Source organism: Carassius gibelio, chromosome A1, assembly GCF_023724105.1.
Source record: "Carassius gibelio isolate Cgi1373 ecotype wild population from Czech Republic chromosome A1, carGib1.2-hapl.c, whole genome shotgun sequence".
Classification (NCBI taxonomy): domain Eukaryota; kingdom Metazoa; phylum Chordata; class Actinopteri; order Cypriniformes; family Cyprinidae; genus Carassius; species Carassius gibelio.
In genome coordinates this window covers 30,314,839-30,338,621 of record NC_068371.1, presented here as the reverse complement: position 1 = coordinate 30,338,621, position 23,783 = coordinate 30,314,839, and the positions used below count along the sequence as shown (strand labels likewise).

The 23,783-nt window shown below is 39.5% G+C and overlaps 2 protein-coding genes across 2 annotated transcripts; one reads left to right on the top strand and one right to left on the bottom strand.

The window, feature by feature from the left end:
- Window positions 1-2,611: 2,611 nt before the first annotated feature.
- LOC128018064 (glucagon receptor-like) lies at window positions 2,612-23,336 on the top strand. Its single transcript, XM_052603451.1, has 13 exons — window positions 2,612-2,797; window positions 3,755-3,851; window positions 3,930-4,037; window positions 5,347-5,441; window positions 5,536-5,642; window positions 7,273-7,417; window positions 16,404-16,563; window positions 16,773-16,833; window positions 18,787-18,856; window positions 20,125-20,213; window positions 20,298-20,442; window positions 20,561-20,602; window positions 21,409-23,336. Exons 1-13 carry the CDS (start codon window positions 2,747-2,749, stop codon window positions 21,772-21,774), a joined length of 1,536 nt encoding a protein of 511 aa, XP_052459411.1. The 5' UTR covers window positions 2,612-2,746; the 3' UTR covers window positions 21,775-23,336.
- LOC128018089 (retrovirus-related Pol polyprotein from transposon 412) lies at window positions 7,530-9,932 on the bottom strand. The gene is made up of 2 exons (XM_052603471.1): window positions 7,954-9,932; window positions 7,530-7,602 (listed from the first exon to the last, which is right to left on the bottom strand). Exon 1 carries the CDS (start codon window positions 9,928-9,930, stop codon window positions 8,707-8,709), a length of 1,224 nt encoding a protein of 407 aa, XP_052459431.1. The 5' UTR covers window positions 9,931-9,932; the 3' UTR covers window positions 7,530-7,602; window positions 7,954-8,706.
- Window positions 23,337-23,783: the final 447 nt, after the last annotated feature.

The following is a 23,783-nucleotide window of genomic DNA, read 5'->3' as shown; positions in this document are numbered from 1 at the left end:
TTCCTGATTCTTCTTTACAGAACATCTCAAGCTCAGTCAGGTTTCTGAAGTCTTATTTAGGTCCACTAATAAAATGTGAGCTAGACTGATGTCTGAACTCTGAGTTGGACACGCAAACATTGCTGTTTCAAGCCATTCCTGCATAGATTTGGCTTGATGTTTCCGCATCCAGCTGGAAAGCAAATCTTCTCTGGGTTCCAGGTGTCTTGGTGACTCCATCCAGTTTTCCTTCCATTTTTCCTGTGTTTATCTCCCCTCATACACCTGCAAATGTCCCGAAGCGTGACGCCTCCACCTTCATCATGCTTCAAAAAGCTCAACTTCTGCCGTCTGACCAGCGAAGGCAGGGTCTCTGCAGATGTCCTGTGACGTTTAACACCAGCCTTCGCTCTGTCATTGTGCTCACGCTGTGTGAAGCTCTCGGCATCGGATGTTTATGTAGATCGTCAGCTAGTGTAGTCATCGATCTGCGTCTCCTCCACGTCTTTCAATTATGGGTTTAACTACTACAAGCTATAATCATTGAAATATTCTTGCATCCATCCTCTGCTTTGTGCTTTTCATTACTTTGGTCATTTGGATGTACTGGAGTGTTTTTTCATGATATGAGATGAGATGTGTGGTTCACACATGCAGGAGATTTAAACGTTGTTTATATCCAGTGTCAATGATTGTAATCGCTTTAGAAAATGGCATTTGAGTTCCTTCAAATCAATAAGTGTTTACCTCCACATGATTCATTTATCTATTACACGTAATGAGAGTATTTAAAAAGCAATGAAGTAAAGAGGTTCGGCACACAGTCCACTTCAGATCCAGCCTTAATTCAGCCTATTACTCAAACCAACACACACACACACGCACACACACACACACACTAACAATAACTAAATGGTATTTCCAGTCAGCACTTGCTCTTTGGTTATTCAGCTGTATTTTATTACCGCTGATGATAATTCTCTCTCTCCGTCTCTGTCTAGTGATTCAGAGGTTATTGTGAAACAAAGGCTTTTCTAAAAATGAAAGCTGCAAGTTAATGGCTGGTAAGAGTTAAAGGGTCATTTCAGCCAGCGATTCATTTGCTGACCCTGATGTTATTTTAAACCTGTAGGACTTTCTTTCTTCTGCTGAACACTAGAGAAGATATTTTGAAGAATGTTGTTCCCCATCCACTTCCATAGTATTTGTTTTTTTGGATACTATTGATCTCAGTGGTGACCGATAGCCAAGATGCTTCTGTATGTGTGCTCTCTGTGATCTGGTCTGTAGATGTGGGATTTTTCAGCTGTTTGTCTGCTCCAGCGGGTGCTAACAGCACAATTATCTCTTCAACAACACATGATTTGAGGAATTATGAACACACAATTAACTTTAAGACTCTTTAAGAAAGCTGGAGGTTTTTATTGAGAAGCAGCACTAATTAAATCATCCGTTAACACATTAAACACTGAATAGATGCAAACTGCTCACATTAATCTAAGCTCAATTAGTGTGCATAAAAATGATTTCCCATAATGCCGTGTGCACAGGGTTGCTCTGTTTCTCATCTGGAGGATGTGTGATTATTCTGGAGGTTTAAAACTTTTAACCATTTCAACTCCTCAACATCTTGACTCTCCTCCATCCATTTAAGTCATCGGGAAGTTGTGGCCTAATGGTTAGAGAGTCGGACCGGGCCGGCAGGAATTGTGGGAGGGGAGAGCGCATGTACATTTCTCTCTCCATCTTCAATACCACGACTTAGGTGCCCTTGAGCAAGGCATCGAACCCCCAACTGCTCCCCGGGCGCCGCAGCATAAATGATGAACACTGCTCCGGGTGTGTGCTCACAGTGTGTGTGTGTGTGTGTGTGTGTTCACTGCTCTGTGTGTGTGCACTTCGGATGGGTTAAATGCAGAGCATGAATTCTGAGTATGGGTCACCATACTTGGCTGAATGTCACGTCACTTCACTTGACTTTAGCTTTTTTCCTGCAGCTGTGAAGGGTCAAATCAGACAAAAGAGTTTAGCGGGTTTACTGTAGAGAGAAAAGAGAAAGAACATGGGTAAGACATTGATATCCATTGATACATATTCCATTATTTCATCTCAGCATCATGAAGTGCAGCTTCAGTTTCAAGTTTTAAATGCCACTGCATTAGTTTGTTTGTTTCTCGTTCTCCGAGTGCAAACTGATTTCTAACGTGCTTCACTAGGACCGAGGTGAACTCGCAGACACATCTGGGAGCCTCACATTCGGCAGAGAGAGAGAGAGAGAGAGAGAGAGAGAGAGAGAGAGATTGGAACAGAATGGAATTTGAAACGTTTTGGCCAAAAATGTTACATTGGTAAAGGTGTTTTTTGCAGAAACGTTTCAGATTTCGTTACGTTCTCCGGCTTCGGAAAAACAGTGTAAAGATGCCTGGAAGGAGACACCAAAACACATTATCAGTGATGTTTTCAGCACGTAATTCTGTGTGTGTGTGTGTGTGTGTGTGTGTGTGATACGATGGCATGTTATCAGAGGAACGTCAGTTTGGGAAATCTGAGGAGTAAATCTCTGAATGCTCCGCAGGGATTCGGCCACAATAGGAGTTTACTCACAGAGTGTGTTCCTGACGATTAATGATCACGGCCAATTCTGTCAGGAGAAACCAGTGATGGAGGAAGCAGTTTAATTCCAAACTCTCCCAGAGAGCTGAGGCAGATGTGTTGTGTGTTTGTGCAGGAGGTGTGATGAGGAGCGAGTGATGAGCTGCGGTGAGGAATGTCCGTCTGTCTGCTGCTGGTCCTCTTCACACTGACCTCAAACACTCAGGTGAAAACACTCCACACACCAGCGCTCACTCGTTTGAGCTTAGAAGGGGTTTTATGTTTCTGAGTGCTGCTTTGACTCAAAGATGTGATCAGGTTCCTTCTGGGGATGTAATTCGCCTGTTGAAGAAACTGATTTTTATTTAAGAAAGCATAATAAAATGAATTTCACCCTCTTAAAAGGATCTGGTTCTAATTCAACATCAAAGAGGTTTTAAATCTTAAAAATGCATAATTAGCGTGAGTCAGATCAGAAGAAAGATGTTTATCTCGAAGCGCTGCTCAGGTTCGACCCGCGTTTGAGGAAGGATCTGATAATCACAGAGCGTTCAGCGTATGAACGCCAATTAAAATCTCTGAGAGTCTCGTATCAACATCTCTCTGATTTTATTCATCTATTTTCTAACCCATTTTATGGTGAAGCATTTTGTTAAGGAAAAATCGATTGAAAAACTTGAACTGTAAGGAGAAATTGCTTTGGAAACAAGGTTATTATAGAGAAACTAAAACTAACACAAAACAAAACAAAACATTGCCAGGAAACGTTTTATTTTCGGTTAGTTTTATTTGATGTACTAAAATAACTAAAAGTAATATAAAGATGAATAAAAATTATATGGACGTATTCATTTGAAATGTTTCTGAATACAAATGACAAGAAAACCACAACAAACGTTTTATTTAAAAAAAAAAAAAAAAAAAAAACTTGGAATATACCTGAAATAGCTGAAGTACTAAAATTATCAAAACTCAAAATGTAATATTATTATAGAAATATATATTTTTTAGAACAACAAGTAACTATGTACTATTAACATGTAACTGTAACAAAAATTAAAATGAAACTCAAAAGTTAATTCAAAAGATAAATAAATACTATACTATTAATTTAGTGCTTATTTTTCTAACTGAATGATGTGTAGAAGTGTCTCTGATGTGTGAAGTGGTCTTGAGTTTGTAGGTGTCTTCTGGGAAGTCTCTGAAGCTGCTGCAGGAACAATGGAGGACGTACACAAATGAGTGCATCCAGAGCTTCATCAGCACCGCGCCGGCCGCAGGTCAGACCCGTGACTGCTGGGTAATGTGTCCCAGGATGCAGTGCTTCAGTCGCTGAAGCGTCTCTGTGTGTGTTTCAGGGCCGGTGTGTAACAGGACGTTTGATCAGTACGTGTGTTGGCCCGATGGATCGCCGGGCACCACGGTTAATGTGTCCTGCCCCTGGTACCTGCCCTGGTACCGGAAAGGTACAGCACTCACACTTTACCTTCAACCCACTACAGACAGATAACAGTCCTCGTCTGCAGTGCAGCCTGAAGTGAGGGTGTAATTGGTAACACTTTAGATTAGGGAACACGCAGAGATTTCCCTCAGACTCCTAATGTGCTGCGTCTTGAGAGTAAGTAAGATAGGTTTTCTTGTAGAAGTTGTGTTTAAGTACTGGTTACTCTTGCTGGTATAATAATAAAAAAAGTAAACTGCCAAAGCAACTTGATTTACACTATAACAACTAACAATGAAAATGAAAATAAATAAATAAAAATAAAACAGTAACCAAAACATTACAAAAAACACATAATTACTAAAAGTTCAAATGAAAATGAAAAATGCAAGAATAAAATCTAATTAAACATATCTGTGAAAATTAATAAATTATGCTAAAATAACACTGCTTTACTGACATTATGTGAATTAAAACATATATTTACCTGCAAATACTCTAAAATGTATATAAATATGCAACATGATCTCCAGTGTAATAATACTATTATTTATTTTGTATTTATTGTTTACTAATATTTTGAATGAGCTTTTATTTTATGCTATAGGTTATGTGTTTTGTGTTTTTCAGTTTATATAAAAGTAATATCATTTGCTTCAGTGTTATGTATATATATATATATATTTCACTTGAATTTATTTTTGTTTCACTGTTAGTTTTAGTTCTTAAGCATATTTGGTTTCAGTCAGTTGCCAAAGCAACATTTCTAGTTTTCTAAGTTTCTAAGTTTTTCATCAAATAGGTTCATTTTTAGTCAGGCTTTATTTCAGTCCCCAAAACAGGAACTTTTTAATAGTTTTAGTTTACATTAACAACAATGATCTCTTTAACATTCATGAAATCTAGCGTGCACATGCACACTTTGTATGCAAATATTAAAGTTTAAGAAATCAATAAAATGCTGATTGGTGAGTTTCCTGCTGTGTGTGTGTGTGTGTGTGTGTGTGTGTGCTCTTGTTTTTGTGACATATCAGGACACAACTCTGTATAATGACATGGGTATGACACAGGTATTACAAGGAGAGGGCGACTTATGAGGACATAACCCATGTCCCCATTTTTCAAAACACTTATAAATCACACAGAATGAGTTTTTTTTTTTTTTGAGAAAGTAAAAATTCACAAAGTTTCCTGTGAGGGTTAGCGTAAGTGTAGGGTTGGTGAAGGGACATAGAATATACAGTTTGTACAGTATAAAAACCATTACGCCTATGGGATGTCCCCACAGAACATGGAAACACTACGTGTGTGTGTGTGTGTGTGACTGTGAGCAGTTCATCAGGGGCTGGTTTACCGTGTGTGCGGCGCTGACGGCAGATGGGCTCATGGGAAGAACACCAGCGAGTGTGAGCAGGACGACCCAGGACAGGTGAGCGGCGTGTTTACTGACTCTGATGTTTCTGAGCGATGAGCTGACCCTCCTCTCTCTCTCTCTCTCTCTCTCTCCGTCTCTGTCTGTGCAGAAGCAATACGGTCAGATCCTCAGGAAGTTCAGGCTCATGTACACGATGGGATACTCTCTGTCTCTGGCAGCACTGACTCTGGCGCTGGCCATCCTCCTCACCTTCAGGTGAATACAGCACCTACCGAACACACGTCCCTCACCACACACTGAAGATCAGCACAAAAGACACGATCAAAGCTGGAGCTAGTAATGTAGGCCATTACATTACACATTTTCTCATTAAACCTGTCGCTTTGATTTGAATGGGATCATCTCATACAATATTGATATAAAAAGAGAAAGAGAAAGAAACTGTATTCCATTCTATGTTATCAACAACATGAAGTGAATTAAACATTATGACATTATGCCATGGTTTCCTGAGCTGAGGGTTTAATCATGCAGTCAATATAGTAACTGTGATGTGATTACAGGTATTCTAAACTTCATTATAATCTAATAAGTGTTCATCTGATCACGTAATCCAGATTGTGTGTGCTGATCACACATAGACAGCATGGCCGCGGGAAGTGGGGGTGCTGGGGGTGCTGCAGCACCCCCTAGTGACGAGAGGGAGATAAAAAAAAATGTAGGCCTATTAAAATATTTTGCACAATTTATAAATTCCTTATGAATATTTTAGAAAATGATTTTGAAACACGTAGGCTATTACGTATATTTTGGATTTTAATTTCATATTTTGAGGCCTAATCAACACAGGTTCGGAAGTTACGTTGTCGACGTCAGGCAGGCAGGTTTGGTCGCCGAGTAACGAGGTTTCCCGCTCGTTCCATGCAGAATACATTCATCTTTATATAATACAGCGCACCTCGACATTTGGACACCTGTAACCAGTCCAGGGCACCCTGCCTGCATGTAGCTCAGGTAAGAGCATGGTGCTGCCGCGCTTGTAACATTTATTTTTTTGGCAACAAGTGTGGGATCAGCTTTGACTAGCCAAGCAATTGTAAGTAGTACACTATTATAGTATTTTTGTAAGGTGGTGGGGATGGAGATGGAGAGTATTATTTCGTTCGTGTGTTCCTTGCGTAATTATTGTGGAGAAATGTTAAAATAAAGTTTAAATAGTCGGAGATTATTTCCTTGTGGTTTGTGTAAAAAGGTTGGAGATGAAAGCTTTATACTGTGCGTGTGTTCTTTGCGTAATGGATGTGGAGAACTGTTCAATAAACAAATTGCTTAAATAGTCAGAGATTATTTCCTTGTGGTGTGCGTAAAAAGATTTTGGAGTTAATAGAGTTGCGTGTGACATAAACGTGCAGTGACTCAAGCCAGCTGACCAAATCGATTGCATTGTTTTAGCGTTATTGTGAAGTTTGATTAATATTATATTTTGTTGTAATATTATTTGTTGTATCTTAATATGTTGCATGTATGTATAGGCTATCTGAAATTGTAATGAAAGTAATTATTTAGTTTTCTTTCGATTATTAAACTATTATTTCTGATTCTGCTTCTGCTTCAGATTAATAACCCATTGCGCATATCTGAGAACTGATGTCTGTACGTTTCAGACCCTGGCTGGCTGTGCACTGAAGTGTATATGACAATAAAAGTAGTAAATCTCAATGTATTTATTTTTAAAATGTATTTTAAATAGGCCTATATAGGCTCATAGGTTTTTTGTCAAAAAAAAAAAAAAAAAAAAAAAAAAAATTCACAGCACCCCCTGTTCAAAATTACTTCCCGCGGCCCTGATAGACAGTCTTCACCTCGGCGTCTGCTGTTCCCACAGGAAGCTGCACTGCATGAGGAACAATATCCACATGAATCTGTTCGGCTCCTTCATCCTGCGCGCCGTCTCCATCCTCGTCAAAGACGCGCTGCTGGATCAGATGAGCAGCGCTCACCTCCAGGGGCCGCGCTGGGCCGGCGCTCAGGTACCCATCACTGTTTATAGCTGAATCCACAGGAAATCTCGGAGCAAGCTCTTTAAATCTCTTTCTCTAAACGACGTTGTTTCCTGGCAGTTGTTCACTTGCATTGTGTAAATGTAACGGTTCTTCATGCGTCAGCCTCGTTGTGTTGTGTATGTGGAGCTGCAACTGCATATGGGGAAACCAAACTGAATCAGGATAATAAGCATGACGACATTGCAGACAGAGACATAAACAGCCCACAGCAGTTATCAGAAGTTCTGCTCTTTTTTATTAAACTGGTTCAACTGTGATCGTATAGTGGTATGATTATTTTTTAACAAAAGTACAGTCATACATGTTTTACAGTACTTTGGCTCTCTCACAGTATAATGTAAAATAAAATAAAATAAAATCTTCAGCTTTTAAAACATTTCTGGTATATGAAAACTCAATATGTTAAACAATACAGTGTCTTCAATATATATTCATTATAGTTGTTATAATAACATCATACATTTATCACAACAAAAGCCAACATCAAATTCAATATCAGTTACCTGCATATGGGGAAACCAAACTGAATCAGGATAATAAGCATGACGACATTGCAGACAGAGACATAAACAGCCCTACAAAACGCACAGTAAGTCAGATGAAGGAATAGCATTTGAAGCCATGCAACATAAGCTACATTTAACATTCAGCTCTGAGCCTAATTTAATGACTCACTCGACGCCAAACAAACGGCATTCATCACTTAACTACTTCAAAACAAAAATACAGTAAAATAAAACATTTTTTTGTGAGCTTTAAAGCATTTTGGCTAATATTGTCTCTGCAGCATTTAACATGCGACTTACCACAGCAGTTATCAGAAGTTCTGCTGTGGATTACCCATAATTCGCTATTTTTAGCACCGCAGCGCAATACAAAGTGACGCCAGCAGACGACGCTGTCCCCATTTATGCAGGAATTTAACAGAACCTATATACAACCCGTTACATACACCCCCCTAAATTACTGCTAAATCAGGGAAGCGCATCCAACACAGAGAAAACTGAAGAACTGAAAAAAAAAATAAATAAAATAAATAAAAATAAAAAAAGAATTACATTGAGCGCTACTGCCTTTTAGTCAGTTACAAAACTCCCCCTATAGAGATATGTAAGGATAGGCTGGTACCAAAACCTAAACCTTAACATAGACACAAGAGATGCCGTTTACACCCCTCCTAATTGACACAGCTCAAAAACTCCAGAGAAAAATGGAGTATCCGTCTACACTCAAACGGCACATTGTAAAGTCTCAGGCTACACTGCAAAAACATGTCTCATAAGAGTAACAAAAGAACCCACGGAAGACCTTGAATCTTCCATAACCTGGTCATTCATCTCACAAATTAATCTCTTTGGAGGTTTAATGGTCCTACCAATCCTAGTCATGTCTTGCTTTGGCTGGGTGCAAATTACAGGCTCAACTGATTCTAAGTCTGCACTACTGGGAACATGTGCATGTGCATCAGCTGGCGAGTGTGTGGGGAGCTGTATGGGCTGACTGTGGGCAGACTGATCGTCTAGGAATGATGACTGGCTCACATCACTGTCCCGGCCAGTACATCCATGACTGTCATCGCCAACATCATCCACAGGAATATTCTCCACTGCATTGAATGAACTAGGTAAGTCGACAACAACCTCATCAAGTTCAGCATTCTTTCCAGTTTTCAAAATCCACTGCAATGTTTTTTCATCACCATCAAGTTGGTCATGAGGCAAAGCATCACCAGGATCACTGCCTGCTTCAACTGACAGGGAAACAGACAACAAGTCAACTTCATCGTCTCTCAACAGGAAACTGACTGGAAGGAGCAAGTTCCGGTGAACTGTTTTTTCTTTGCCAGTGACTGTATCCTTCACACGGTAGACATTGATTGCTGATCTTACTGACAACACTTCATAAGGAATTGACTCCCATTTGTCTGCAACCTTCCGTTTTCCTCTTTCACCTCTGTTTGCCAACAAAACCCTGTCACCAACAATCAATGGAGAGCCTTTTACTTTGCGGTCATAGAGCTTAGCATGACGAGCCTGTTCAGCTGAACTGTGCCTCTGAGCAACCTCTGCTGCCTCACTAAGGTCTCTTTTGAGGTGGGATACGAACTCTGAGTGAGTAATGACATGATCATCCTTTAAAGCATGTTGGAACATTACATCAATGGGAAGTCTGGGAATCCTCCCAAACATGAGGTAAAAGGGTGCAAAGCCGGTTGTCTCGTGGACAGTGCAATTATAACAGAAAGTCAACATTCTTAGCGACTGGGGCCACTTTGATTTGGACTTGGGGGGTAAGGTTCTGATCATGCTCCCAAGGGTTCTGTTGAAACGCTCTGTGATCCCATTACCCATCGGGTGGTAAGGCGTAGTGTGCGATTTCTTTATACCAGCCATATTCAACAGTTCCTTGATGAGCTTACTCTCAAAATTAGCCCCCTGATCAGAATGCACACGCTTCGGGAAGCCATATATACAGAACATATCATCCCATAATTGGCGAGCCACTTGTTGTGCAGACTGGTTCTTACACGGAAAAGCAAAGGCCATCTTGGTGAAATGATCTGTCGCTACGAGAACATCAACTGACTTGTCTCCTTGCTCTGCTGACCAGAAATCAATACAAATCAATTCCATAGGCTCTGTGGTGTGAATGTTCTCCAAGGGAGCACAAGCATTAGGCTCTGGCGCCCTACCAAGAATGCAACGCTTGCAGTTTTTGACATAATGCACAATATCATGCGCCATACCCATCCAAAAAAACCTGTGTCTGGCCAATGAGAGTGTACGTGAGCGTCCTTGGTGACCTGCAGCATCATGTATGCCATGAAGAACTTGTTGTTTCAGGCAATCTGGTACAATGAACTGATAAAGTTTGTTGTTCATGTTGTGATCTTTCTTCACTTTATATAGCATACCATCTTGCAATGTGAGTTTGTTCCAGTGCTTGAGCAGCTTGATTACACTACGAGACTCCTTTGCACGTTCATGTTTGTCAGGTCTCTTGTGTCTCTGGACATAGTAAATAACTCTACTCACGGTGCTGTCCTGCTCCTGCATAGTCAGAAGAGTGCTTTTAGGCAGAGCAGTGGCACAATCCTCTTTCTCCAGATAAGGGATGACCCCCGTCCCCATTACACGGCTTGTCCCACCAGAGCAATGTGCATCCAAGAGAGCGGAGATCTCCTGAGATGTAAACTCGCCCTGGGAAAGTGGGTGGGGAAGATTAGAGCCTGAGTCAACATCCATACTCACAAGCTGACAGTTGTTTGTGTATCTGAAAGCATCTTGAACGGTTTCATCCACCACACCATTCAGTTGATTTAACAAAGCATGATATGGCTCCGTCACAAGGCGATGACTGATGCTAGACTGGACAAAAGGCTCTCTGCTGAGTGCATCTGCCACTATGTTCTTAGCACCTGGCACATATTTCAGATCGAAACTATAGGATGCCAGCTTTGCTACCCAACGCTGCTCACACGCATCAAGTCTTGGTTTAGTGAGTATGTAGGTGAGTGGGTTGTTGTCAGTCCAGGCTGTAAAATGACGACCTTTCAACCAATAATGGAATTTATCACATACTGCCCATTTTAGGGCTAAAAACTCAAGCCTGTGCGCGGGGTAGTTCATTTGGGAGCGTGAGAGTGTCTTGCTCGCAAAAGCCACTGGCCTCGCCATGTCACTGCCTCTGGGGATCTGGGAGAGTACTGCACCCAACCCATCGAAAGAAGCGTCCACGGCCAATATGAAATGGTCATCAAAATCAGGGTGAGCTAATGTTACACTTGTAAGCAAATCATGTTTTAAAGTCTCAAATGCACATTTGCATTCCTCAGTCCAATCTGATTGTGTGAGTTTAACATGTAGAACTTTCTTTTTAGGATGCCTCCCTCTCTTTTTGAAGCACTGCGTGTCTGGCTGGGAGATAAGCTTGAAGAGGGGCTTTGCCTTGGCTGAACAACTCTCAATAAAATGTTGATAATACAACACCATACCCAAAAACGATCTAATTTTCTTAGGACAAGGAGTGACGCCATCCGAGTTCATTAAATCAGACACCTGCACATCAGCAATGGCCTGAACTTTCTCAGGATCAGTACAGACTCCATCCTCACAAACAATGTGGCCCAAGAATTTCACAGATCTTCTCAGAAAATTACATTTCTTTGGTGCAAGCTTTAAATTGTGAGTCTTCAACCTAGAAAATACCATCTCCAGTCGGTCGAGTGCAAGCTGTTCTGTTGGAGCGAAAACCAAAAGATCGTCAAGGTAACACAACAGACTGGTGAAGTTCTTGTCACCGAAAATCGACATCATCATACGCATAAACGTAGCAGGACTGTTTGTGAGGCCTTGAGGCATTCGATTGTATTCGTGGAGTCCGAATGGTGATGAGAAGGCTGTATACTTTTTGTCTTCCTCATGTAGTGGCACATTGTAGAAACCGGATGTCAGGTCCATAGTGGAGAAGAAGGCATTTCCGCCTAGAGCAGCGAGTGCATCCGACTGGTGTGGGAGAGGATGAGCATCTTTTACTGTCCTGGCATTGAGCCATCTGAAGTCATTACAGATCCTGGGGTCACCATTTTTCTTCCACACAATTACTAAAGGTGATGCGTACTCACTGTTAGACTTCCTTATTATGCCACTCTCCTCCATGTCATTCAGGGCTGTTCGCAATTTCTCATAGTGACTTGGTGGTATCCTACGATAAGGTAGACGAAACGGCTTGTCGTCAACCAAACGGATCCTATGAACAAAATCTTTTGCCAAGCCACAATCCATCTTGTTCCTCGAGAAAATAGACTCATGAGTTGTGATGATGCTGAAGAGTTTGTTCTTCCACTCAAGAGACACTTGACATGCACTTAAGTCTAAATCTTTCAATCCCAGGTCCCTCAAAATTTTGGTTAACTCCTCTTCCGACTGAAGAGGTTGCTCGGCGATGTGATTGGACTGAGCACTGGACTGGATGTTACACTGGACACTTTCAGCCTCTGTGAAATCCTCTACTGCAATGCATGGGGATACATCAGCGATTTTTGCATTCCTTCTCAGTGTAACAGGGCGATTAGTGGGGTTAACTAGTTTAACTGGAACTAAACCATCACCAAATAGTGGTGCGATAACTCTGCCGACCAAGATCTGTTTAGACCTGGAGTTAGACTGGGTGGGCTCTATGACTACAGTGCTACCCACAGACACTATGGCATTGCTAGGGAGTTTACCCCAAACTAGATATTCACTCTGTGGTTGCAATGTTACACTGCCTTTAAGTTTGGCTGTACCCACTTTGTCTGGAACAATATCACCTTTCCACCTCTCTGTGTTAGAGAGTAAAGACAAAAACTGAAAGGATTCATCCATTCCATCTCCGCTTGGCATGTTCATCAACTTCCAGTAGCCAACGGTGGTCCTCAGTAAAGTCAACAGCAGTTTGATGGCATTGCTGCCAAGAATCAGTTCTTCTGTCTGACCTGGCACAACCAGAACAGGGATTATCATTTTACATCCATAAACGGAGACTGTGACATCATATATCCCTTTGGGATAAACTCTGTGACCTCCACATCCAACAATGACGACATTATCTGCTGAAATTGTTATCAAGGTAGGATTGGCTTTCAACAGGTTAGTTTCAACTGCTTCGCTTATGGTGCATGCCATAGAGCCGCTATCAATCAGTGCCCTCAGCATTGGGCCATTTTCGACAGACACAGGGGTATAGAACAGACTGTCAATCATGGGGACGTGCTGTAAGCATTGAAAAATAACAGTTTTGTCAGAAGGGGCAATACTTTTGTGTACCTCATATACAGACTCACAATCCTCAGTATCACAAATGGGAGGCTGACTAATTAGATCTACACTGCCCTCCCCCTCATGCAGATCTGTTAGTTTCCCTGATTGGACGGAGGCAGAGTAGCCCGTGGTACAGGACAGTTGCGTCGGGAATGGCCGGGTGACAGGCACTGAAAACATAAATGATGTTCACGGCAGTGGACTAGAGCAGAGTGAGCACCATCGTTACAGATAGCACAAGGTAAGGCATCTAAACCATCAATTCTTGGGAATCTGGCATAGCGTCGACCTGGGTTAGGCTGTCGTACACAGGAGTTGCGCATTAAAACTTTCTCTAGCATGTCGATTACTCTCTCTAGATTAGCCTGATCTGTAGATCCACACGGCTGTGATCCAGAGTCCTTACACGCAATGGAAACTGCATTAACATCAACTTTGCAAACATTTGTTTTATCAGTCCTACCAACATAAGACAAGTTAGCAGGTTTGAAGTTGGACTCTGATTTATGTGCATTTAACACAGCTTGCACTTCATGGGCAGACCACTTCTCAATGGACTTGGATCGAAAAGTCAGAGCCAAATCTTTACTGGGACAATGGCGGATAAACATGTGGGCAATCTCTGTTCCTGGATTATCAAATGATTTGCCTTGCTCCTTCAAGCATTCAGAGGCTACATCTGCTGCTTTGTTTAGCCTCAACCAGTAATCGTAAGGCTCCTCATCCGCATTAGGCAAAGTGGTGTAAAAGTCAGAGAGGGGAACTGGTGAGTACTGACTGCAACTGAAATGCTTACGAAGCAGACTGTAAATAGCATTGGGGCTGGACTGGTTGTCAGATTCGCTGTTCCTAATCCAAAATTTTACTACGTCTTTTGCTCTGCCCCGCAGGTGAACAAGTATCTCCTCAACATGTTCGGCAGTATTCATGTTTCCCTTCTTAACAAATGCCCTCATCAGATCTTCCCACTCCTCTATGTCAACTGGGTCAGATCCATCCCCTCTGAAGGAAGGAGGCTCTTTGACGTTCCTGTGTGTGACCAAGTGAGCCTGGGATATATCCACAGTGTTGGAAGGTCGAGTCAGTGTGGTACTGCCAATATGTGGGTTGCTATGTGTGTCTGACCTCAGGCTAGGTGTGTTAAGACGAGATATAATACTGTCGGCTATCTGTTCTCCAATCATTAAAGCAATTGAACCTACTTGATCTAACAAATCAGGGGCAACATGTTCAGTGTGTGGTGTAGAATTAGTGACTGGTTGCCTATGTGGGTTACGCATATCAGTAATGTCAGGGGGATCAAGTGAAAAGTCAACCCTATTCACTCCTGAAGCAACGTTACCACCAACAAAAGGACTATCAAGAAAGGAAGCAGGTAGCTGCAGTACACCTCTCCCCCTACCAACAGAAGCTGGAGTACGAGCCGGCGAATCAAATCCATTTTCGCTCATTATGACTGCACTTCAAAACAAAAGCAGAAAAAAAATAAAAAGTCAACTAACAGGAGAAAACTGACCCAAAATAATAATAGGAAAAATAAAAAAAATCAGAGCAGGAGGAGTCTTTTTTGAGCAAAGGATAACATAGAGATGTCCTCTTCAGAAGACCACAGTCCACGATGTCCAAACGAAGCCACAGCTACAGAGGTCCCTCAATGGCAGGCAGACGTCCACTTACTCACAGTCACGGCACCAATGTAACGGTTCTTCATGCGTCAGCCTCGTTGTGTTGTGTATGTGGAGCTGCAACTGCATATGGGGAAACCAAACTGAATCAGGATAATAAGCATGACGACATTGCAGACAGAGACATAAACAGCCCACAGCAGTTATCAGAAGTTCTGCTCTTTTTTATTAAACTGGTTCAACTGTGATCGTATAGTGGTATGATTATTTTTTAACAAAAGTACAGTCATACATGTTTTACAGTACTTTGGCTCTCTCACAGTATAATGTAAAATAAAATAAAATAAAATCTTCAGCTTTTAAAACATTTCTGGTATATGAAAACTCAATATGTTAAACAATACAGTGTCTTCAATATATATTCATTATAGTTGTTATAATAACATCATACATTTATCACAACAAAAGCCAACATCAAATTCAATATCAGTTACCTGCATATGGGGAAACCAAACTGAATCAGGATAATAAGCATGACGACATTGCAGACAGAGACATAAACAGCCCACAGCAGTTATCAGAAGTTCTGCTGTGGATTACCCATAATTCGCTATTTTTAGCACCGCAGCGCAATACAAAGTGACGCCAGCAGACGACGCTGTCCCCATTTATGCAGGAATTTAACAGAACCTATATACAACCCGTTACATAAAGACGGCCAATCAGATTATATCTTCAACCTGGAGACGGGTGATAGACCAGCCAATAGCTGCCAGTCAGTCAGTCTTAACCACGCAAACTGACTAAAAATACAATGCTAAGCAGGTACATTTTATCCAAAGCGACTTACATTGCATTCAGGCTAACAATTTTCTCCTATCATGTGTTCCCGGGGATTCGAACCCAACCTTGATACGCTTGATAGAGCAATGTTCTACCACTTGAGCTACAGGAACACTGTATAATAATGCATAATAATATTATAATAATAATATTTATTTATTTATTTATTTTCTGTGTTTCAAGCTGACATTTAAATATTTTACGTATTTGTTAAGGATATTTTTTTTTCCAGTTGAAAATAAATTAATCTGATATATAATCTGGTATAAAATGGTATGTTATGCACAGTTTTATAATATTATATCATATCATCGGGCTGCAGCTAATGATTGTAAATTAGTTCTTCAAGTAATCAGATGGAAAACTAAAAATACACATATACACATATACACACACATATATATATATATATATATATATATATATATATATATATATATATATATATATATATAAATGTATTGATTAGTTATTGCAGCCTGTAAAATGAATTCCATGAGTGATTCAAAATAGTAATATATATTATATATCCATTACTTTTCCATATTTTATATATTGATTTAATAATGAATAAATGTATATGATATAACACTTCGTCACTTATCACGCTCCTGAATGTCAGGCGGTCTGTGATTGGCTGGTGGGCGTGTCCTCACAGGCTGAATTTGCATATGTGTTCCTCAGAAGGTGAGTGGCTGCCGTGTTGCCATGGTGATGATGCAGTACAGCGTCATGGCTAACACCTGCTGGCTGCTGGTGGAGGGTCTGTATCTGCACAGTCTGCTGGTCACCACCGTCTTCTCCGAGAGGAACTACTTCTACATTTACCTCTGCATCGGCTGGGGTGCGTGAGCCAGTACACAATCATTCACGATCGCTGAAGTCTGATCTGCTCAGAATTAACTCAAAGAAAGGCCATTAAACAACAGTGCTTCGAGGTGTTTCTGACGTTAGGCTCAGAAGAGCAAACACGACTGACTTTGAAGAAGTTGATTCAGATCAGACGTCAGAAGGCAGGAGTGTTTGACGAAGCGTCTCTCTCTTGTGTTGCAGGTGCGCCGCTCATATTTGTGCTGCCCTGGATGACAGTCAAGTACCTGTATGAAAATGAAGAGTATGTTTCCTTTACTTTAACTTTGACTCCAGAAAGTGTTTAAACATCTGCGTCACACTGCACTAGATATCAAACAGACTGCTCCATTTGTGCTCATCTTGTCTTTCAATCAGCTGGCGTTTTGTTGATTATAGTGTTTATATATATATATATATATATATATATATATATATATATATATATATATATATATATTTAAACTGAACAAGTGTTTAGTTGTTATTAATGTGTTTATATTTTTTTTTTATTTTTTTATTTAAAATAAATGCCACGTGGGTTTGTATTTAGCATCTGTACAGTCATAGTTTTATTTTGTGATTGATTTATTTTTGTGTGTAAGCATGCATATTGTCTTAATTTATATCAATGTTTTTAGAAGTTTGCTTATGTTTTAGTATGCATGCCAGCAGGGTTAAAACAACACTGCGTGTACAGTTAATATACACATTGATTTAGAGTGTTTAAATTAGTGTTCAACTTACTGTTATATTTAGTTTTAATAATACATAATTTATAATGTTATATTCTAGGGCTGCAACTAATGGTTAATTTAATCTGTTTTATATGTTTTTATATAATTATATATATATTTTATATATTATATATGTTTGTAATTTTTGTATATATATATATATATATATATATATATATATATATATATATATATATATATATATATAATGTTTGCATATAATAATAATCGTATAATTAAACATAAATATATCAAATATTCCACATCCTGCCCAGTTCTGTTCTCCAAACAATGTACAGTTCCAGACCTATCAATGCAAATAGTGAATTTAACCCTAAAGCACATCTGGTACATGACTCCCTGCAGTAAATCCTGATGTGCTGATGGAAATGGAGTGAGTTTGTGTGGGGTCAGCACAGATATAAGAGGATAAGTGTTAGACGGTCAGATTATTAGCTCTTTATGAGCAGTTAAATCTCCTCCAATGCTCATGTTCTGACTGAAAGCATAAAGCGCTCCATTGCTCTTAAATAATACATGCATCTATGAGATATAATATTTAACATGACATTTTTTTTTTCTTTACATTAACAATAAGTACAAATTTAATTTAACAATTTAATTTAATTTATTAATCAATTAATATACCCACAGTTTAAACAGTGCAATACATGAACAGTAAGTGTGTTAGCATGATGTTAGTCTGATAAAATTACTTTGTCATTCTTGGTGTGGAGTTCAATTACATTTCAGCTTTGTTGCCATAATGCCATAAACCTTCAAAACTCAAATAATACTGTAGTTTGAACAAATTAATCATTTCAAGTACTGGAATGCTTCCAGTTCTGCATGTCTACAGAGGAATCAGAACCATTTGTAAACATAAATGTACAAAAATACCTCTGAAAACTAATGAGATCACCGTTTGAACAGATGAGAGTGATTTATTACAAAATGTTATTAAGCCGCTGAGGAAAATCCTCCATTCGAACAACAATGAAGCTGATCGTTGCCATGGTAACAATTAATTAAAGACACCTGCTTCTTTTACTATAAGAGTATAATCACTGTTCGGTTTAGGAAAGGACAGAAACACACATACACACACTGTTTACTCGTTTATTGATTTATTGTGGACTATTTCTCAGTAACCTTTAATCAATATACAATAAAACTCAATCTGGTTCTCCAATGACTTCCTTTCTCACCATCCGATCAATTCCTGATGGATAAATAAAGTCTTGCGCTTCAGATTTATGCTGCGCCTCATTAAATATGCAGGTTTATTGTGAAATATGTCACATACTGTAACTGTACATGGCAAATGGGTTGCAAAATGCATTACAGGTTGAAGTTAAACACAAAATGTAATCTCACACAATGTGACAGTTTTATGAAAAATGTAATGATGGATTTTGTTTGTAGCAGTTTGGCATTTTTAATGTTTATATGGCTGGATTATGATATTTTGTCATATGCAGATGCTGGGAAAGGAATATGAACATGGGCTACTGGTGGATCATCCGTTCTCCCATCCTGTTTGCGTATCTGGTAAGAGATTTACACAGATTTAACTATAAAGATGTTTCTAATGACAAATATATATCGTCCACACCAACGTACAATAATGTTATGATTATTATAAAAACACACTGCAGATTGAAATGTTTGTGCTCTTTGGAGCTGATTCTGTAGCATTATCGTGATATTGGTGTGAATTTTCTGTTCTGACAAAGCTTGAATGATTTTTAAAACTATATTTCATCGTTATGTCATCTTTACTGTGAACGGCAGCTGATGTCATTCAGTCCACATGAACAACAAACACATTCGTCAAGATCCCGCATGTGTGTGTGTGTGTTTCATATGGATGGGCTGGAGCATTGAGATTCAAGCAGTCTCTAATATGATTCTTCATTTATACGCTGATATTATTCGAGGACGCGTTCATTCAGCGAGAGCCTCGGGCGCAGGAACGCATCATGACCCCTGCGTGACCTCCAGCACGCTCATCAATGCACAGAAAAATGCTCTGGGGGCTTTACAAAGTAATAAAGACAAACATAACAGAAATGTTGGTTCTACACAACCTCAATGATTTATTTCACGAGTGCCGTTTGTACAGCGCTTGTTTCATGTTCTGATTTCAAAACTGCACACAAACAGGCTTTGAACAGCTTTTTATGTGGCATTTCTGTTTTCAGAAAAGTATTTGGAAAACAATATTGATATAACTTTGCTGATGTATGATGCAGAATTAAACGAACCATCCATCAATATTTTTGTTTTAGAGGCTTTCAGCCTTAATTAGAAAATAATATTCTTCACCATTTCTTTACTTTTTTGTTTACTTCATGCTCTCCTCTATTAACATATTTACATACATGTTTAAAAGACTCTTTAAAAAACTCTACAACAAATCATCTGGCAACTGTTCAAAACTGAAATTGCCATATCTCGATTGCAATCAAATCCATAAGTATTTATGAATAAATGTAATTGTTATTTATTAATTAGTTTTTTATGAATTAATTCCAAATTAATTTCACTCACATCTAAACTCAATACGAATCAAGTATATGTATAACAGTGGTTTGTTTTGTGTTTGTCACATGAATTCTGCTCAGGCTCTAGAAGTCACACAGAACAGAATGAAGCAGTATAAAGTCACATAGAGAGTTCTCACTGATGTGTTATATGTGAGTTTGTGTGTTACGCTTGTCATGTTATCATGTACAGTAGTGAAACTGAGACATTGTGCTCGTTGAATCACACAAATCTCGTCAGTCTCTTCCTCTCTTTCTTTTCTTCTGGAATAGATTAATTTCATCATATTCATTCATATAATAAAGATTCTGATGTCCAAGCTGAAGGCGCATCAGATGAGATACACAGACTACAAGTTCAGGTAAAAGACTGCACTCTTTTTTTTTCATGCAAGCAGAGCTCTTGCTCTCATTAAATGTGTGTTTCTCTTTCTCGCTCTGCTCAGGCTGGCCAAGTCCACGCTCACGCTGATTCCTCTGCTGGGAATTCACGCCATCCTCTTCACCTTCGTCATCGATGAGTCCGTGCCGAAGGAGTCTCTTCTGAGGCTGATCCGCCTCTTCTACGACCTCCTGTTCAGCTCCTTCCAGGTCAGAGGGCAAAGGTCGCTCGCCCACTGTCACAATCAGAGTGCTTATGGAGATGCTCTCTGATGGATGGTATCTGCAGATGGTTGAGGTTCATGTGTGTTCTTGTCTGTAACTGTAGGGTCTGCTCGTGGCCATCCTGTACTGCTTCATCAACAAAGAGGTGAGAGATATTCCTGTTTGAGTTTTTTTTTTATAATAAAAAAAAATACATCTCTTAAAATCACAGCTAATCATTATAATTATAATTATTCTGTTATTATAGCTTTTACTATATGCGTAGTGATATGGAACTGTAATGCGTTCAGGAGAGCCGCCTGGAACTATGTTCCCCGTGTGTTTCCTAGAAAATAATTACGCACCTCAGAACGTTCATCAGCCAATCAGAATCTAGCATTCAACCGCCCCAAAGTATATATTATTACAGTTAACTGGTAACAAGTATTTAAATGTTATCATTCAAGTAAAAAAAAAAAAAATGTTTTATGGCTTTACTTTGTTTACTATTATATATAAAAAAAAAAAACTTGCAATAGGTATTAACATAATTGGCAGATTATGAAAATTTACCATTTTAGAAAATATATGAACATAAAAAAAGTGATTTGCATGAACAACACAAGATTAAACTACATGAGCAGTATTTCACATCGACAGCAAAAAACTTTTCGCCTACCGTTTGAACATAGCTGCAAACAGCTTTTTGGGTCACAGCCAACTTGTTGGAATCCGCTATTCACACCAAGTTGGGTTTTTTTTTATAGTAATCTTAGTAGTGAAAAAAAATCATCCTCATGGAGCCCTTCATGATAAGCATGAACATTCACTCTCTCTTTTTTCATAGGTATTGCATTTGATGCAATTTTTTGATTTTTTTGTGCGTATGTATTTTATTTTTATTTTTTTTTATTTTTTTGTGAACAGTCCTATGACCGAATAGACTTAATATGTGTTTCTCCGGCTCTCCAGGTCCAGAGCGAGATGCTGAAGAAGTGGAAAAGGTGGAAACTAGGCAAAGACATTGAGGAAGAGTACCGTCACACCTACAGCCAGACGGCTCACGCCAAATGTTGCAGCATGGTCCCAGCTCTGACCCAGGAATGCCCTGAAACCCCAGAACCCCAGAACTCTGCCACAGCCTCGGGAGAGTCCCAGCGTCTAGTGAAGAGTCTTCAGAATGGAGTGAGCCAGAACAAGGGTCGTGTGAGGCTGCAGTTGACCTCCGAGCCACAGGAGGGCACCAGCAACTGCAGCTCTCTGACGGAAGACATTTGTCTGGTAGAGTGTCCCCTCAACAGTGAGTGCTCAGCGGTGCTGACAGAAACCAACGTTTAAAGGTCCCCTTCTTCGTGATTCCATGTTTTAAACTTTAGTTAGTGTGTAATGTTGTTGTTAGAGTATAAATAATATCTGTAAAATTCTAAAGCTCAAAGTTCAATGCCAAGCGAGATATTTGATTTAACAGAATTCGCCTACAAAAACGACCCGTTTGGACTACATCCCTCTAGTTCCTGCAGTAATGACGTCACTAAAACAGTTTTTTGACTAACCTCCGCCCACATGAATTCACAAAAAGGGTCTTGTTGCCCTCCGACGGAGAATAGGAAGAGCTGCGTTTGTGTTTGTTGCCATGACGTTGAAACACTGTTATTTTCATCTCTGAGTCTAATCATCTTTGTTTGGGCTTCCCAGGGACGCTGTACTTGGAGATTAATGGTTACAATTTTTGTTTAACTCGGTTCCCGAGTTAAATATGCACATGTAAAACTATGTGCAGCGCATTTTGCTGAGGACAACTTTCTCAATCTCAATCAGTTTAATGCCGGATTCGCACAAAGATTATTCTTGAAAGATGGAGCAGTTCCCTCTTTGTCTGGAGAAGGTGTTGTTTATGCACCACAACCGGTAAGTGTATTTTATTATTTAAGTTGGGGCATTTAACAGTTTCTGTAACTTATTACACAAAGGGCAACGCTGTTTAGCTTTGTTAACTAGATGTTAGGGCTGTGCAAAAAAACGAATGCAATTTTCATGTGCATCTCGTTAGTAAAAACGCTCCTGTGACTATAAATACATCTCCTGCACACTTGCTTCTCAAAACTACTCCAAAACTAGTCCAATCGCGTTTGCAGGAGGGCAGCGTGCTGTAAGCTGCTGTCGAATCACAACACAGGAACCGCTGGCCCAATCAGAACTCATTACGTATTTCTGAAGGAGGGACTTTATAGAACAAGGAAGACATCAGCCCGTTTTTATGACAGTGAAAGCAGCGGTACACAGATAGGTGAATTGTGTGAAAAATACTGTTTTTTTACACGCGAAACATGAACACATGTTATATTGCACACTGTAAACACAATCAAAGCTTCAAAAAAGCGCGTACAATGGGACCTTTAACACTAATGATTCAATGGAGATGATGTTATATTCCAGATATGATCTTCATGTAAGCAAACAGGCTTCTATCACGAGAAAGCATGAATATGTGGATCTAGTGACCTTTAAAAACAAATCACAATTATCTCCTGAGTTGGTAAAAATCTAACAGTATTAATTATTGGTGCCTTCTGAAGGTGAAGTCACATTTACTACTGCTCAGCAAAATTTTGCAGATAAAATCAGCAGTGCTGGTGAAGGTTACTTTTTAAAGTAATACATCACAGTATTTTGTTGCTCCCTAAAACAGAAACTAATGGTGTTACTTTTACGTTTTATGGAAAGTAATGTGTTACGTTACTTATGCATTACTTTTTCTCATCTGGGCTGGGATTGCTTGATTGTTTTGAATGAAAAAAAAATGAAAAAAATGGCAAATGATAGTGGATTAGTTTACTTTCAGATTAAAATTTCCTGATAATTTACTAACCCTCATGTCATCCAAGATGTTTACGTCTTTATTTCTTCAGTCGAAAATAAATTAAAGTTACAGGTTTTTGATGAAAACAATCCAGGATTATTCTCCTTATAGTGGACTTCAACGGCTACCAAAAGGTTAAAGGTCAAAATTACAATTACAGTACAGCAGTTCGTTTTAATGTGGGCATCTCGTTGGAGTCTGGAAAGTGTCTTCATGCCTCACTGTGAATGAACAACAAAGCACTGCTTGTTCAGTAACAATGAAAGCACTTGATTATACCCCACTCAGGAGGTAAAACCGCTTTCACTGAGTTGTCCTTTATAATTCAGTTTTGTTTCTACTGAACACTTACAGATTAGAGAAAAGGAAACCCCTTGCTTGCTTGGGATCAAAAAACCTGAGCTTGATGTTTAATGTTGGGTGTTCGTTTGGTTTCTTGATGCTTTAATAAATTGTGTAAAATTCAAGCAGATCCTCGGTGGAAGCT

Bases quoted from the DNA above. Each gene is read 5' to 3' on its own strand.
- LOC128018064 (XM_052603451.1), top strand. From the start codon at position 2,747: ATGTCCGTCTGTCTGCTGCTGGTCCTCTTCACACTGACCTCAAACACT. The intron at 4,038-5,346 runs GTACAGCACTCA...GACTGTGAGCAG, and splicing joins CCTGCCCTGGTACCGGAAAG to TTCATCAGGGGCTGGTTTAC. The intron at 20,443-20,560 runs GTCAGAGGGCAA...CTGTAACTGTAG, and splicing joins TCCTGTTCAGCTCCTTCCAG to GGTCTGCTCGTGGCCATCCT.
- LOC128018089 (XM_052603471.1), bottom strand. From the start codon at position 9,930: ATGTTCTGTATATATGGCTTCCCGAAGCGTGTGCATTCTGATCAGGGG.